Here is a 17,561-nt window from a genome sequence, read left to right on the forward strand (position 1 = left end):
AAAGTTTTAAAGAGTGACCACCCTAACAAATCCCTATCTAAAAATGGTATCCAGTAATTTTTACCCATATACTTATACCAGTACAGCTCCTAATGTGAACATCGTGTGACAAAGTTCCTCCTCTACCTTGGTGGGTCTTGCGCTTATTGGCGGATTTGCTCACCTTGGAGCTTCACGGCAGCCCTCAGCTTGGCCGTTTTTCTGAACCCACAGTCCAGGTCGACTCCTCCTGTGTCTGACCAGGAGTTGGGAGGATTTGGGGGGAACCCGGGCCTGCCCTCTACTCTGGGTTCCAGCCCAGGGCCCTGTGGAATGCAGCTGTCTAGAGTGCCTCCTGGAACAGCTGTGCGACAGCTACAACTCCCTGGGCTACTTCCCCATGGCCTCCTCCCAACACCTTCTTTATCCTCACCATAGGACCTTCCTCCTGGTGTCTGATAATGCTTGTACACATCAGTCCTCCAACAGTCCGCGTTCTCACTCTCAGCTCCTAGTGCCTCTTGCTCCCAGCTCCTCACACGCACACCACAAACTGAAGTGAGCTCCTTTTTAAAACCCAGGTGCCCCAATTAGCCTGCCTTAATTGATTCTAGCAGCTTCTTGATTGGCTGCAGGTGTTTTAATCAGCCTGTCTTAATTGTCTCTAGAAGGTTCCTGATTGTTCTGGAACCTTCCATTACCTTACCTAGGGAAAAGGGACCTACTTAGCCTGGGGCTAATATATCTGCCTTCTATTACTCTCCTGTAGCCATCTGGCCCGACCCTGTCACAATAGCTATATTGGTATAAAGATACATAAGGCTATGTCTGTACTACGGACCCTACAGTGGCAAGGAATCAATTCTGAAGCACTTAGAGGAGAGGAAAGTGATCAGGAACAGTCAGCATGGATTCACCAAGGGCAAGTCATGTCTGACTAATCTAATTGTCTTTTATGATGAGATAACTGGCTCTGTGGATGAAGGGAAAGATTCCTTGACGTTAGCAAAGCTTTTGATACGATGTCCCACAGTATTCTTGCTAGCAAGTTAAAGAAATATGGGCTGGATGAATGGACTATAAGGTGGATAGAAAGCCGGCTAGATCGTCGGGCTCAACAGGTAGTGATCAATGGCTCCATGTCTAGTTGGCAGCCGGTATCAAACGGAGTGCCCCAAGGGTTGGTACTGGGGCCGGTTTTGTTCAATATCTTCATTAATGAGCTGGAAGATGGTGTGGACTGCACCCTCAGCAAGTTTGCAGATGACACTAAACTGGGAGGAGTGGTAAATATGCTGGAGGGTAGGGATAGGATACAGAGGGACCTCAACAAATTGGAGGATTGGGCCAAAAGAAATCTGAAGAAGTTCAACAAAGACAAGGGCAGAGTCCTGCACTTAGCACAGAAGAATCCCATGCATCACTAGAGACTAGGGACCGAGCGCCTAGGCACCAGTTCTGCAGAAAAGGACCTAGGGGTTACAGTGGATGAGAAGCTGGATATGAGTCAACAGTGTGCCCTTGTTGCCAAGAAGGCTAACGGCATTTTGGGCTGTATAAGTAGGGGCATTGCCGGCAGATTGAGGGATGTGATCGTTCTCCTCTATTCGACATTGGTGAGGCCTCATCTGGAGTACTGAGTCCCACACTATAAGAAGGATGTGGAAAAATTGGAAAGCATCCAGAATAGGGCAACAAAAATGATTAGGGGACTGGAACACATGACTTATGAGGAGAGGCTGAGGGAACTGGGATTGTTTAGTCTGCAGAAGAGAAGAATGAAGGGGGATTTGATAGGTGCTTTCAACTACCTGAAAGGGGGTTCCAAAGAGGATGGATCTAGACTGTTCTTAGTGGTAGCAGATGACACAACAAGGAGTAATGGTCTCAAGTTGCAGTGGGGGAGGTTTAGGTTGGATGTTAGAAAAACTTTTTCACTAGAAGGGTGGTGAAGCACTGGAATGGGTTACCTAGGGAGGTGGTGGAATCTCCTTCCTTAGAGGTTTTTAAGGTCAGGCTTGACAAAGCCCTGGCTGGGATGATTTAGTTGGGGATTGGTCCTGCTTTGAGCAGGGGGTTGGACTAGAGGACCTCCTGAGGTCCCTTCCAACCCTGATATTCTATGATTCTATGCTATTCTATACCACTACAGCTGTGCTGCTGTAAGGTCCCCTATGTAACTGCTCTTTGCTGGCGGGAGAGAGCTCTCCTGCCGGCATAATTAAACCACCCCCAATGAGTGGGGTTAGCTATATCGGCAGACATAGCACTGTCCACACCAGTGCTTTTGTTGGCAAAACTTATGTTGGTCAGGGGAGTGTTTTTTCACACCCCTGACCGACAGAAGTTTTGATGACAAAAGTACTGGTGTAGACAAAGCCTGATACAGGCTAGTTTATTCCCCTTCCCATATGGGAACAGGTATATTACTATAAAGCACCTTTATACCAGTATAACTGTGTCCACACATGTGGGGTTGTACCATTTTAACTATACTGGTATAGTTAAAGCAGTACGAACATTTGTGTGTAGACAAGCTCTTATCTACACCAATGTAATTAGAAGGATTCCCTTGTATAGCTTTATTTACTATGTGTTCAGAGTCATTTATTACAGACTGAATTGGTAGCACTGCCTATTATTAAAGTTGCTGATATCCCATTATAAGACCCTGTTTCCAGTTATTTATAATCTTTGCTGAACTTCTAGTGTTTGGGCTAAAATTTTCCATGCTGGGTGTCTGCCTCAGGTTGAATATTTTTGGGGGGAAAGGGGGAGGACAAAATTTCATCTAAAACAGTTCATCCATTTACAAGAATGAAGCTAGGAAAAAATATGTTGTTTTGCTCATGTTAAAAAATTAAAGCAACCTTTTGTGGGTAAAAAGCTCTAGCATCCCCATGCTTTGGAGCAGGCACTTGAAATTTGGCGGGGGTAGCCTTTGTGTCAGGGATGTTCATTTTGCCATCTCGATGAAAATCTGGCCAAGTTACATGTCTTTGAAAAAAATTGCAACTTGAACATGTTCAGAATTTTAACAGCTAAACTCCCAGAAGATTCCATCTGCACTGAGCATGCTCTGGGACTGATCAGGACCTTCCCTAAAATTGAAATTATGGGCTGCTGTGGGTTGTGCGGGGTCTGGGCACCTGTGCGGAAAGAAGAGAGCCTAGTGCTCCTATGCTCTCAATGATACTCCAGCCCCCTGACTGGGCCCAGGCACCAGGGAGGAGGAAGTTGCTTTATTCAAATGCAAAGGTGACCTGAGGAGATATGAGCCAGACCTGTGGGAGGAGTAGATTATGACAAGGAACCTCGGAGGAGGGGAGGAAGCTGGGGGGAGACTGGGAGCCAGGGAATGAAATTGGGACTAGCTGTGCAAGAAGACTGGAAGCTGGAGAGAAAAATGGAGTGGGATGACTGCACTGAATGAGGGAGGGGTCCTATGGAAAAATAATAGGTAATCATGTAATTAAAAACTGTATCATAATGTAGACATGCAAGGGAGTGGAATAAAGATTGCATAGGGAATCTTAATTCTGGCATTTCCTAACTTTTGAGTACTTGACTTTGCAACCTTACCAATGATCTTTAATTTCGCTCTTTTGAGGGTGCAATTCTGAGATGTATTTGTATCTCAGCTATTTGACTGGATAGTACTATAAAGACAACAGAAGGCCTATCTAACACTGGTTCAGCTCCACTGATGTTTGCACCAGTGGGAGCCCTAGTGTAAATGGGCTACCAACACTGGTTTTTTGAGCACCATGTTTACTAGGTTTACTATAAGCGGGATTAGGTGACATGAGAATGAATAATAGCATTAGCAGCTAGTGGGCTCTCTACATTATGGCTCCCAACACGGCTAAAACCAGTTCAGTTTATATAATCTTTGGAGGCCTATTAGTTTTTGGCTTTTAAGGGGCCTAATGAGCCTGTTCTCATTTTTGTGGTCACTTTACCATTAACTCTGACTTTTGTTATATTTCTCACTTTTTTGTTTGTTAAACACAACTTCACAGCCATGTGCCTACAAACTTAACTACACCGTAACTCAGTTTTTTAAATGGGTTTGTATTAGGATTATTTTCTAGCAGTGATTCAGTACTTCACAGGTTGGCCAAAGCAACAGGCAGTGGAGAATGTGCCATTCCCCAACAAAAGAAACAATATCATCAAGTAGAGCACACTAGCACGATTCTTAATTAGAGCAATCAGAATCAAAGATCACAAACACTATTTTATTTATTTATTTATTTGCTTTTTTATGGTGCTCATGAATGCAGTATGTGATTGCCTAGCAAACATGAATCAACTAAACACGAAAACAAAGTCAAATCAAAAGGGTTGCTGGCAGATAGAGATACAAAAACATATGGCACTTGTTACTGATGACAGATGTTCTTTTATATTTGATATTTGGTAATAAAGTGATACATTTATTCCTTTAGATGTTTAATTCAGTGGATGACTTTCTGCATTTGATAAATTTCTGGTTCTTATTTTCATTTAACCAAAAATGACTGGAACTTTTAGTAATTTGTGAAATGGTCTTTTGAGTAAATGACATATAGTTTTAGTCATGTCATTATCTACTGGTTTGTCAAAATGACTGCAATATATACATGAAACTGAATTTGAAAGTTATGTAATTTGTATCGTATTTGTGGATACAACCTTCCTGTCCACAACTCCTTACAAAATCAAGCTTCCAATATTCTTGGCTTCTTCTTTCCTTTGGAAGTATGAAACTGATTACACACCACTCTGAAGAAATAACTGCATTTATTTAAATTGCATGGCATGAAGGGAAAGAATATTGTTATGTTCTTAGAGTTTGGAGCATAAAGGATAGTCAGACTGGCTCTGTTTCTGCACTACACTGTAATCTCCTTTAAACAAACCTGAATATTTCATTAAAAAGGTTCATAACTTTTAAAGGTTGAAGCACGTTTTATTAAAATTGGCATGGAACAATGTATGCTAACCACAAGTCAACTGGAACAGAGCAACAACAAAAAATATCAACTGACTCGCAGTCATCTCACTATGGGTGTCATTTGGTTTATTTCAGTAGTAAATATAAATATTTTTAAAAAGCAAAAAAAAAAAAGGGGGGGGGGGAACACTAGCATTTTAGAAACAGTAAATTTACCAGTACTCTTGGCAAAATTTAGCTAACATTACTGAATAGTTTGTAAACCAGCAGGATTAAGGCCAGTTTATACTGGTTCGCTGCTACAAATAGAAGTAAACTTGTTTAAATCGAGAAAAGAACTTTAGGGTCAAAATCTGATCTGCATTAAAATAGTACAAATCCTGAGTAATGGCATTATTCTAGATTTACCTCATCTGGGACCTTATTCCATATCTTGTTTTGAAAGGAGATAATTTATCCAGTTAAAAGCAATAGGGCACCCACTCTGTGACTATATAATGTTGGACTATAGTAGATGTTGTGTCACATCATGCTGAAGTGGTAGGGTAGGAAGGCTGGTTGAGTAGGTAGGACACTGGGCTGAGACTCAGGAGACCAGAGTGCAATTCCTGGCTCAACCACAGTCCTCCTCTAGAATAACCTTGTGCTAGTCACTTGATCAACACTGTGCCTCAGTTCCCCATCTGTAAATTGTGTAAATACCTACTGTACAGGGGTGTTGAGGATAAAATTTAGTAATGATGGTGAGATGCTCAGATATATGACGATGAGGACGCTACAAATACTCAGATAAGATAAGGAAAAAGATACCTAAGGACTTTCTTTGGCATTTTGTGACTTACTAATATAACAAGGAAGTGATTTAAAAGGTTCATATATAAGTTTTCAGTTAATTTATTCTCCTTAACTTACTTTTCTGGTTTTAGATCCCTGTAAATAATTCCAAGACTATGGAGGTGGTCTAAAGCCAAGGCCAACTCAGCTAAGTAGAACTTGACATCCTCTTCTGTAAACATTACCTAGTCAGAAAGAAAAGAAGAACAAGTCTAATCACTGTATGATAACAGATTGATTTGAATTCTCTGACTCAGGATTGCAAGAAAGACCATCATATCAGATTCAATTTGTCAGTATTTGTCTGCACTCACATTAACCCTCCTCATCAGGTTCTCTTGGTTATATGACAAAATTCTGTTCATTCAGCTACATTTTCCTCTCCCTTAAATCATGCTGCTTTCATTCTTGTTTTTGGTCAGTTCAGCTGACATTACATACTAATATAAATCAGGTTTGAGCCCAGAGGTGAAAGTAAGCCAATACTCCCCGGTATGGCGTACCGGCAAGAGCTGGTGCGCCATACCAGGCTGGATCGGCTTCCCCAGGTGCAATTTAAAGGGCCTGTGGCTCCCAGCAGCAGCTGGAGCCCCCGGCCCTTTAAATTGCTGCCAGAGCCCTGGGATAGTGGTGGTAGGGCTGGGGTAGTGATTTAAAGGGTCCTGGGCGGTAGCGACAGCCAAGCTCTGGGACCTTTAAATTGTCCCTGGAGCCCCGCCGCCGCTTCCCCAGGGCTCCGGCAGGCTCCGAGGGCGATTTAAAGGGCCTGGGGCAGTAGTGGCGGCCAGAGCCCCGTCCCCGGAGCCCTGCTGCCAGAGCCCTGGGGAAGCAGCGGCGGGGCTCCGGGGACAATTTAAAGGGCCCAGGGCTCCGGCCGCCGCTACTGCCCAGGGCCCTTTAAACCGCTGCCAGACCCCCCAGCTGCCGCTGTTACCCCGGGGAGGGGGAAGGAGGCACTTGCCGGTACAGGGTGGGCCGGGGCTGGCTTTGACCTCCCCCAGCCCCACCCCTTCTGCCTGAGGCCCTGCTGCTTCCGGGGGCCAGCGCTGGCCCCAGCCCAGCCCCGTACCGGTAAGTCACTAGACTTACTTTCACTCCTGGCTGAGCCATAGTCTATTGACGTCAATGGCAAAAAGTCAACAGTGCACAGTCAGGCCCTTAGTACTGGCATACCTCCTAGTTTACTAAAATGTTGGTATGTGGTTCCCAAATTCCCACAAGCTCAGATATGGACCTATTTTGTCTAAAAGTGAACTGAAATGCTTTGTGTTTTATAAAATGATTTATATTTAGTTCCAAAATATTAACAGAATATGCAGCATGTGTAGACTTAGGGCCCAATCACAAAAAAACCCCACTGAAGTCAATAGGAGTTTTTCCACTGACTTCAGTGGGCTTGGGCTCTTAGTTATGACAAGCTCCTCTTTAATTTACCTGCTGAGACATACATTTGCTATCAGACCTCACCCTGGTGACATGAGACATAGAACACAGTGAAAGGCATAGGCACAGGCAAAACACCTACAGGACCAGACGTGGCTCCCCCACTAGTCTAGCCTGGGGCAAGAGCAAACCCCTGGGAAGCCTGACTGCTAAGGTATGGCAACCGCAGGTACTGGCTGTGAGGCAGAACTCAGGGAGCTGAGCAGCAGCTGCAGTTTACCCAGCTGGCTGCTTCTGAAGCATCACTTGGGGAGGTGGGATAATGCTGTCTTCTAGAGACCTTCCTGGCAGCCACGCAGGAGTTGTCTTCCTCCTGGTGCTGGTGGCTCAAGTCCTGGTCACCGTCAGATTTGTTCCTTTGGTGGCTGCAGCAGCTCTCACCACATCTCCAGGAGGGCAGGGGAATGGAGAGGAACATGTGGGAACCTGTGAGGAAGGAAGGGAATGGAGACAAGGAGAGATGCCCTTTCCAGGAGCAAGGAAGCAGGGAGAGGAGCCGGAACACAGCTGAGACAGGTGAGAGTAGAACTGCTAGCACCAAAGGAAGGTGGTGTCTCTTGGTCTACTCAGACTTCCACCACCTGCTGCAGGGGACAGTACTGTCCACATTCTGCAGTACTATCACATCTGTTGTTGCCCAATTAGCTTGCACAGCTGCCACACCCTGTGCCTTGGGTTCTGTCTCACAGCTGTGCCCATCCCCACCTCCACTGCTAGCTGTTGCTTCTCTCCAGCAGCCAGACCCAGTATGCAACCATGTGCCCCAGGTTAAACTCCTTGGGATTTGTAATGCCACTGGCAATAGTCCCAGACAAAGGTTCGGTCAGAAACTTGTAATCTCCGATGAGCTCAGCCAATGGTGTCATTGGAATAACATCCTCTGCCACTGTCTCTACCAGGTGCTAGGTAGAACCAAATTGATCTAGAATTTAAAATAGTGTAATACATTTTTTAAAAAAACATTTGCTGTCATTGCTCTACGTGAATTTAAAAAGCCAATTTTCAGGTGAGAGCAATGCTTTAAGAATTTGGCTTGCATTATTCACATGCGTCTTCTCTCTCTCTCTCTCCCCCTGCATTTGCACCCTCCACTTTGTCATACCAGGTGTTTTTTTTAAATTGTCTCACCCGTGACTGGTGCAATACCCTTCTCCCTGGCAGCCCCTGCCCCCATCAGCAGCTGTCCTGTGTCTGTCCTCCTCATTGACTCTCCCCCTCTTTTCAAATTTAATCTGAAAACAATTATTTCCTCATTTCTCTCTCATTCTCTCTGCCAGTTTTCTCCCCTCTGCTATTTTTTATTATGTAACTATATATCTATGGGGATTTAACTCTGGGAAGCAGTGTGGAATAATGTTTGACTTGTGAAATGTTCTATTCAGACTAAAAGGTGCTGTATTATGAATAATGTATGTTTAACAAAAATAAAAAGTTACACGAGGAGAGAGAGTGAGAAGCCTGGATCACTCTTCTTTAAATTAAGGAAAGATCATTGGAACTGAAGGATTAGTCACCATCTCTGTCCAGGGTTGGGGTAATGCAATTACTGGGACAGAAGGGCAGAGACAAAGTAGCATGGCTAACCTAGCACAACAAGGTGTCCTTGATCTTTCAATGACCTTGTGAGGGGCCCTCACAACCTTGCTGCTTCCTGCCAGAGCTAGGCTTCTAGGAAAAGACCTTGCAGAGCCACTTAACAACTTCGGGTGAAATCTTGCCCCAGTGAAATCAATGGTAGTTTTGCCATTGACTACAATTAGGCCAGGATTTCACCCTTTGTGTTTTTGTGCTAATTCCAAAGGGTTCAGAGTCAGCTCAGGGAGTCTCTCCGATCTGGGAGCTAATCAGGGATAGATGAACTCAGTTACAGTAAGGAGGGACTAAGTTATTCCATGAAAGAGAGAGACAGGAATTTTACTCACCAGAAGCCATGGCAGGGAACTCTGGGGGAACATAAGGGTCACCTTGCCGGATTGTTTGTTTTAAATTTTGGCCTTTATTTGAAGGAGTGCAGAGAGAGACTTCTGCAAAGTATAAAATATCTGGTGAAGAAAACTGGAAAACCTGGAAGGGATTTTGGCATTTCAACCTGAGCTGCCTGTGAACTCTCTAGCCACCCAGAACGTGTTCCTGCTACATGTGGTCCCTTGAGCATAGGCTGCATAGAGTGGGGAATCTGGGTATATCTTTTCTCTCCACATCACAGCTAGCATGTGTTTCTTTTTAGCAATGAGTCTGGGGTTATTCTACCATGAGAAGGAACTAGCAATGATCTAACCGTTGGGAGTAAACTGTAATTACATTTTCTATTAACATGATGCTCACGCTCTGTCAGGTATGTCACTTATCACACAATGTAGATATAAGTATTAAAAAAGGTTTAGGGAAATTGTAACAAATTACAGCTCCAATTCAGTTACATAGAATGAAAATACACCCAGGGACACACACAAATTCTGAAAATGATCCTAGACATTATTTTGTGTTCTACACACACAAAAAATCAATGGGCTTACCTCTTTGGAGAGTCTTGTGAAAAGGTCCCCTCCCCGTAGGAAATCTAGTATTAGATACAACTTTCCCTCTGTTTGAAATGCTGCATTAGAAAAAGAATGGAGATGTTGGATGTTTTAAATCATTACAATGTCTCCAAAGAATGAATATTATTGATTAATTCTGCATCGTTCGCTAACTCTCCTACCATGTTAACACTTCACTTTTAGAATGGAATTTTTTAAGATCTCTGCTGGACTAAGCAGTCTAGACCATACTACAGGGAACAATCCTGTGTTAGCTGGGAGATGGAGATTTATTACTAACGAATTCTTTTCCATGCTTAGCACCTAGTCCCAGAGCTTGGGCTGCAGTCTGAGCCCGAATGCCTACCCAGCAATTTTAGAACCCCGTAGCCTGAGCCCCACATGTCCAAGTCAGCTGATCTATGCTAGCTGCAGGGCTTTAATTACTGTGTAGATATACCTAATGAAGCTAAGGCTGCCTTCCATTGCACAGGGTGAAGAGAAGAAAAGAGAGTAAAACTAGTCAGTGAGGCTCCCAGAATTGTGGAAGGAGAGAGCTACAGCTGTTCAAAATGCTTACAGAAGCCCCTTTGCACTAGCAATAGGACTCTTCAAGAATTCAGGGAGCTTGCTGGGCTAAGACAGGCAAATCTAGGGGGAAGCTGCTCTGTGTAACTGAAAGCATTGCAATAGTTAATCAGCATTGCAATAGTTACTCCTGGGGGAATTCTGTGCCAAAAAATTAAAAATTCTGCATACAATATTTTAAAATTCTGCAAATTTTATATGTCAAAATAATACAACATAATCATGCCAATTTCAATTATTTTGGTAATTTATTTCAAAATACCTGTTGTCAAGTATGTGTGTAACAATACAGACACACACAAAAATTCCCCCAGGAGTAGAGTTAAAGAAACCCCTACAACAACTCAGGTCCTGTTTCTCTGCTCCCTTCCCCCCTAGAGCCCAGCCAAGGGGCCAGACACCCACAACCCCTCCCCCGTGAGTCCAGCCATAGTGCTTTCCTGCCAATACACCTAAACCCCTCTCCCCAAGAGCCCAGTCATGGCCCCCCGCCCAGATTCCCCCCCCAAGAGCCCAGCTGCAGGCTCTCTCCCCCCAGATACTCGCACCCTGTCCCACCCTGAGCCGAGCCATGGGGCCCACCTTTGCCCAGATACCCCCTTGCCTTAGAGCCCAGCTGCAGGACCCCCACCCTTGCCCAGATATCCACACACCCTCCCTACAGAGCTCAGCTGCAGGGCCCCCTCCTTGCCTAGATACCCACACCCTCTCCCCACAGACCAGACACCTGGTCCCCTCCCCCGCAAAGCCCAGGGATCCACAGGGAGAAACAGCCTGATGCTCGGTCCCAGCCTTGCGCATTCTTCTTCCGTCAGGGTGTGTGGGGAACTGTAGCTGCCAGGAACCCTCTAGCTCTGTCCACTCCCCACGGCAGTGTCTTCTATGTGCGAGCTAGGCTCTGCTGGGTCCATCAGCCCATAGTTGCGGCCAGCAGCACTGCAGCCCATTTCTGTGTGGGAAAGGAAATTCTGTGCGGACGTTAATTTCTGCAACAGTCTGCATTGCGCAATGGCACAGAATTCCCCCAGGAGTAAATAGTTTATAGAAATTTAGTGAGTGCTATCAATTATTAATAGTCTTTGGAAACAAGAGAATCTAATAATCAAACTGTTTGCTGAAGAGGGGTGGTAGAACTGGCCTATACATCTTTGTTATCCCATCAACATCCCCCTAGTAACACCATCATTACATTACACCTTGTATCAAATTTGTTTTGAGCTCTCCTCCTCATGCTGAAATTTTCCTGTGATATAAGGAAAATGAAGTCATCCATAACTGAGTGGAAATGGGGTAGTATTTAGCAAAGTGGCATTCTTATGAAATGACACAGATCCAATTACAATCCCAAAACACACGTATGAGTGAATCCGAATTCCATTTTATTATAGTTACCATAATGAAGCTTGACTATGAAGGGATGATTCACTTCTGCCAAAATATCTCTCTCCATTTTCGATCGCACCCGATCCCGAACTATAAGAGAGAGAACAATAAGAAGAGCAATCAGTTAAGAGGCAGCCTGGTGCACTGGAGAGAGCATTGAATTGGGACTCGGGAGATTTGGATTCTAGTCCTGACTCTGCCTCTGGCCTGCTGTGTGACTTGAGCGAGTCACTTCACCTTCCCTGCCTCTCTCCCTGCCCTTACCGCCTGTCTTGTTTCTGTAGATAGTAAGCTCCTGTAGATAGTAAGAGACTGTCTCTTTCTCTACATTTGTACAATGATTAGTACTAATCTTGGCTGAGCTCTGAGGCACTAAGGCAATATAAACAATAGGAAGATTAAGGTATACAAAAAAGAATTTTAATATAAAATAAAGCTATATAAACTCAATATCTAATTTAAAAATAAATAGAATATAACAGCAACTGACCATGGCAAGTTAATCAAGAGACTATGGTAGGTTAATCTTCCGTGCATTTAAGCGTACTTGTGCTGTGCTGATATTAGCAATAAGGATGACTCATTGAATACCTGGATGTGGTTTAGATGAAATATTTTAAGCTCCCAATCAGATACAATTAGTAAAAAGGAAAAGTCTGTGGCTGAGGCAAAAGAGACAACTATTATCTTCATCTGCAGAGACAAGTATTGCAGGGCAGAAGCAAGTGTAATGATTTTTTTATGGATCAGATGAATGAAGAATAAGAGAAAAAATAATTACAGATGTGAATAGGGTTCAGACTAATCAAGACTCAAACCGAAGATCACATAGTAACTTTTTTTAATAGAATTTCACAACACGAAGCTGGGTTCCACATTTCAGATTAACATCCCTTGATCCTAAAGATGTATTTTATTCTTGATCACAGTTTTACTGATTTTCTAATAAAGTTGTTTAGGTTTATTGTTCCTTCTTGTACCACATTATTTATTCATCTCTCAGCTGCAGCACCCACCCACTGGGTTGTGAGTCTATTTTAGTCAATAATGCATGAGACCTCACTGCGGTTCTGTTGTCACATGTACGTGTGTTGGGTGTATTGATAAATAGGAGGTCAAAAGCTGAGTGCCTCCAACACCCAAGTAATGCATATATTAGAGTGCAATGACACCTTCTTCTGTACAACTGTTCTTTTAAAATTGTTGGTTTATAGACACTGGTCCAAACCAAAATCTCAGATATGAAAACCCTTGAATGTTGGAAAAATGTGGGTCTCTAGCTATTTTAATGTTTTATTTAAGACAGGACCCATATAAGCATGATTTTGTAATCCTCAGCCATTCACACTGCTTCCTCAATTCAAGCCATTTTGTAGTAAAATCCAACCACACCAAGGCCCAAATTCCATACCATGTGCAAAGATGGCATATCATATAGTCATGCAATGCAAAGCTAGGCAGGGGCATACATTTCTCATGCTGTACATGCCATACACCACAAGTAGCCAGTCACGTACCCAATGTAGGAATGCTTGGGGTAGAGACTGCTACACCCTTCCTGCATAAAATATTTACTATTTCAATCAAATGGATATACTACGAGGAGTGCTTCCTGAAGTCTAGCTATTGCCAAATGCAGGCAACCTCCCAAAACATTCACGTAAGCCATGCACCAGCCCCGAGTGACAGGGTAGAGAGGTAGAAGTGGGCAGAAACAGAAGTGGTTTGTTACCCACCATGGGTAACAGTATAAATCAGCTGTAAAGCTCTCTCGCCATCATAGACAAAGAAAGGCCACCCAGCTATGCCCACCACACCAACCATACCCCTATACTGCTTGGTGCTTGACAATAGCGCTGTGCTGACATTTTTTTACATCACATTATAAAAAGCTTTGGTTTTAAGTTATTTTAGACATTAGTTGAGAGCAGTCGAATGTAGTCGCAGAGGTGATATTTGTGATGTGTGTACATGTGCATCAAATACGCGTGGCCATAGCCACGAACAATGGCAGGACTCCCTCATCCCATTGGGTATTTTTCCTGACACCTTGTTAGGGTGTTGTGGTTTTAGGTGAGCGCCAGGATCCTGTTGGGCTGATGAGAGCACAGAGGGAGGTGCTGTATCAGGATAGTGCTATATGAGGAATGGGATATTATAATAGGATGGTGGCATTAAGTGGTGGTGGTGGTGGGGGGATACTGTTTGCTAGTGAAGAGGCAATTGAAATGGGTCTGAAGAGCAATGTGTATAAGGAATTTCAGCATCACAGTCATCTGCCCCTTCACCACAGTCCTTACTAGTCAGTATTTCTGGGGACTGCGGATCTGTAATCCTTTTTATTCTTCATAAGAAAACGTCTGTTCTAAAAACAGATTTCGGGCTTTGGCAGGCAACACTGGACGTAACCCGGTTACATGTTGTGTGATTATCTCTGAGCCACATTTAACAGTCCCCACTGGGCCTATCTGGCTCACATAATTATATCTAATTCATCAAGGTGGTGGTAACACATTTTGGGACTTCATCAGCCTGTCATGATGGTATGCCATCTGCCTCCCCACATGGAGACAGAAGCTGTAGCATGCCCATGTGATATTGAGGAGAGTGTTATGTCTCCATATAACATGCACCACAGCTTCTCTGATGTCTTGGCCTGATGACCCCTTTTTACATATCCTTCTAATCTCCCATTCCCTATCCAGGGGCAACTAAAAAGACTGTTGTGGCACACAGGTACTCCAGTGGTTACAGTTTGACCAATAGGTGGGTGATATGCTCTCTCTGCCCCTTTGCATTACATATTTCCTGGCATGGGTGCCCTTGGGACAGCAATTATGTGGGCCCACTTCTGGCATCCTGATGTCATAGCATCTGTCATTTAGTCCATTGCTCAGATGCGTTCTCACGTTCTATGGCAAAGCAGATCCATCTCTATTCTCCTCCTCCTATATCACCTCTCTTTTGCTTTAGTGCCTCTGGGCTGTGCATGCTTTTAAATTTATGTTTCCTTCTATGGATTAACATTCTTCAGGATGGAGACAGCTGATGGTTTGTTATTCCATTTTGAATATCTGTAAGGCCCTATCACCATAGTATTTATATGCCATACAAGGCTATGGGCAGCATAAATCAAGAGACGCTCCCTCTCTCCGCCAGCCCCCACCCTAGGCAGGTTTTCTGTTTGTGGGGGAAGGTCAGGTTTTCTCTCTCTCTCATCCTGGCATTTTCCGTACGCTCAAGCTCTTCCTGTCCCGTCTACATTTTTGATATAGGTGGAGGCTGGTGTTGATGTGGAAAGGCTCTCCTGAACAGGGTCAGGCTTTGGCTTAGTTTGAGCTCCTCTAACAAAATCTTCCCCAGGTGGAGCCCTACGTATGAAAATGCTCTGCCCGCTGCAATCTACAATTTTGTGCTTGTGTCCAGGATTGGCCTCAAAACTTTTAGTGCCTGCATCGTAGCATGTAGGGAGCCAGCATAAATAGGTGACATTTATCGATTGTCTGTGAGTCAACTCTGGCTCAGTCATTCCAGATTGCTGGGTCCTGGTCGCTCCGGGATTATTCTCCAGATCCTATAGGGAGAGATTAGTAGGGTCTGAATATGTGGCTGGATGTGAGGGAAGAAGACACCTGGCCCAGTGAACCAAAAAAGCACTGATGTGTGTATTTGGAACTATTGTGGATACTTCCTATTGTCTACGTCATTACATCGGGGTGCGTAACTTTATACTTTCCTTTGCTGGATCAGCTGATATAGGAGACAACTTGCATCATCCTAAATTCAGTCAAACTTGTTTATGAGGAGGACCTATGCATATGGATTGCATTACTCTGTCATCCCAGAAGGCTTAGCATCCTGTGCTGTGGTTCACTTCAGTGTTGTCCCCTCACTTGGCTATCTAGAAGGGTCTGCTGCTGAACAAACACTTACTCCAGGCCTTTGAGAGGGCTATGCTGTCTAGGCTGCACAATTCCTACCCCTCTTTTGGTACTTGCAGGGGATTGTTCAGCTGCCAAACCCTATCTCCAGCGCCTAACAGCCCCTTTTGGGATTTGTATCATCTACAGTGTGCACAGGAAGCAGGAATGTATAGTGTTTGGGCAGGTGATATGCATACTAACAGATGTTGTTTACTTATCTGCATAAACAGTTTGTTCACTGGAAATGGTGCCCAGTTGCTGAACTCTTAGTGACAGGAAAGCTTTTGCCCTGTATATCCAGTATTGGATTTAGGTCAAAATGTGTGTTTTGCCTCTCAACTTTAAGCTACATAACAGAGATGGAAAGAGTACACCTAGAGCTGAGCTTCCCGAACTACGGTAGGTAATCTTGGCGTTCTGTCAGTTCACCTCACAACAAGTTTTTAACATGGTGCCATGTGAACCAAGAAAGTGTGGAAACTGCTGGCCCAAAGGAATAGGTATAGGGCTGAGATTCAGGAAGTCCTGAATGCTAATCCTGGCTGTGCCACTGACTCACTTGTCCAATCTAGGATAAATAAATGATCTATAAATTACTTCTACGAGCCTGGGAGATGTGAAACAGAAGTGACTACATTGTCATATCCTACAACAATGGAGAAAGTGTATGCCAGCTTGTAATAAAAGTGATCCACATTTGAATGAGTCCATTTAATATGATAGGGTTGGGACGGGAGGAGAAATTTTTTTTTCTCTTAAAAGTGGATTTTTAGCTAGACGGTTGCTATAGTTTTCATAGCCACAAGGGACTGAAGTGAAAGAGAAGAGAAAGAAGATTAATACAAAGTGTATTGCACTGGTAAAAAGAAGTTCCAACTCTAGAGACGATCAGTTGCATTTTTCCCCCCTAAGAAAATTAAACCAAAAATACCCATCCCTTCTTGCTGAGTGATTTGCTGACATCAAATCTGGTCAAGAGTTAAAGAAGAAAAAATATTAATTTTCAACAGATGTGCCTTAGGCTAAATGCATGCCATCGCTAACAAAGTCACATCGTTAATATGGACTCTGTCAAATCAGAAGGGCCTTGCTTAATGTAGAAGCCACAGAATGTCTACCACTTCAGCAGGAAGTTGGGCTAACTCAATGGGAACCTTTAATTAAGCAAATTGGGGCGCAGATGATCTGCAAAGTAATATTAACATATAGGGAAGGTTAATAAAATTAAATTGTATTTGTTCTAAACTGTAACTTGTCATTGTTTCTTTAATGGATAGCTTTGCAAGAGAAAAAGCATGTGTGAGGGGGAGGGGGAAGGATGAGAGGGAAGGTCATGGATACTATAGTTTCTGCTCATAGTGGGAGCTATAATTACAGTAGAACCTGTTCATAACTCAAATGTTCGTAACTCTGAACAAAACGTCATGGCTGTTCTTTCAAAAGTTTACAACTGAACATTGATTTAATACAACTTTGAAACTTTACTATGCAGCAGAAAAATGCTGTGTTTCCTCTTTTTATAAATAGTTTAATAAAATTTTATATTGTATTTGGTTTTTTCCCCTTGGTCTCTGCAGCTGCCTGATTGCATACTTCTGGTCCAAATGAGGTGTGTGGTTGATTTGTCAGTTCGTGACACTGATATTTTACTGTAATGCAGTGTTCCAAACAAAAACATTTAACTCCTCCCTAGTTGCTCAGACCTTTGTCAAACCAGTTCTTCTTGGGCTGACACTTTTCCCATGCTTGGCCCTAGCCTGAAGGTGAATTTATTTGAAAGGAATGAACAAAACCAGCTGAACTATTTTTGAGTTACACAATCATGGAAAAAAGCCATAAGTTGCTCATATGTTCCAAACCACAATTTTATTTTCTGTTTATGTTACTCAGAAAAAAAGGATGAAGCTACAAACATCAAGCTTACTTGTTCAGTAGTCCTTATTGTGGGAGAAA

The 17,561-nt window shown here is 43.5% G+C and overlaps 1 protein-coding gene across 4 annotated transcripts in view; it reads right to left on the bottom strand.

Annotated features, from left to right (window-relative positions):
* Window positions 1-17,561, bottom strand: part of RPS6KA2 (ribosomal protein S6 kinase A2) — a 483,007-nt gene that overhangs the window by 124,705 nt on the left and 340,741 nt on the right. For all 4 annotated transcript variants that reach the window (XR_006280060.1, XM_038396537.2, XM_038396539.2 and 1 more), the window contains 3 exons: window positions 11,695-11,775; window positions 9,712-9,791; window positions 5,831-5,937 (listed from right to left, as the gene is read on the bottom strand). Coding sequence is in view for 3 of the 4 variants with exons in the window: in XM_038396537.2 (XP_038252465.1) it covers window positions 5,831-5,937; window positions 9,712-9,791; window positions 11,695-11,775 (268 nt within the window). In the remaining variant the exon portion in view is untranslated. The remainder of the gene's footprint in view (window positions 1-5,830; window positions 5,938-9,711; window positions 9,792-11,694; window positions 11,776-17,561) is intronic.

The sequence above is a fragment of the Dermochelys coriacea genome, chromosome 3 (genome assembly GCF_009764565.3).
Source record: "Dermochelys coriacea isolate rDerCor1 chromosome 3, rDerCor1.pri.v4, whole genome shotgun sequence".
NCBI lineage: Eukaryota > Metazoa > Chordata > Testudines > Dermochelyidae > Dermochelys > Dermochelys coriacea.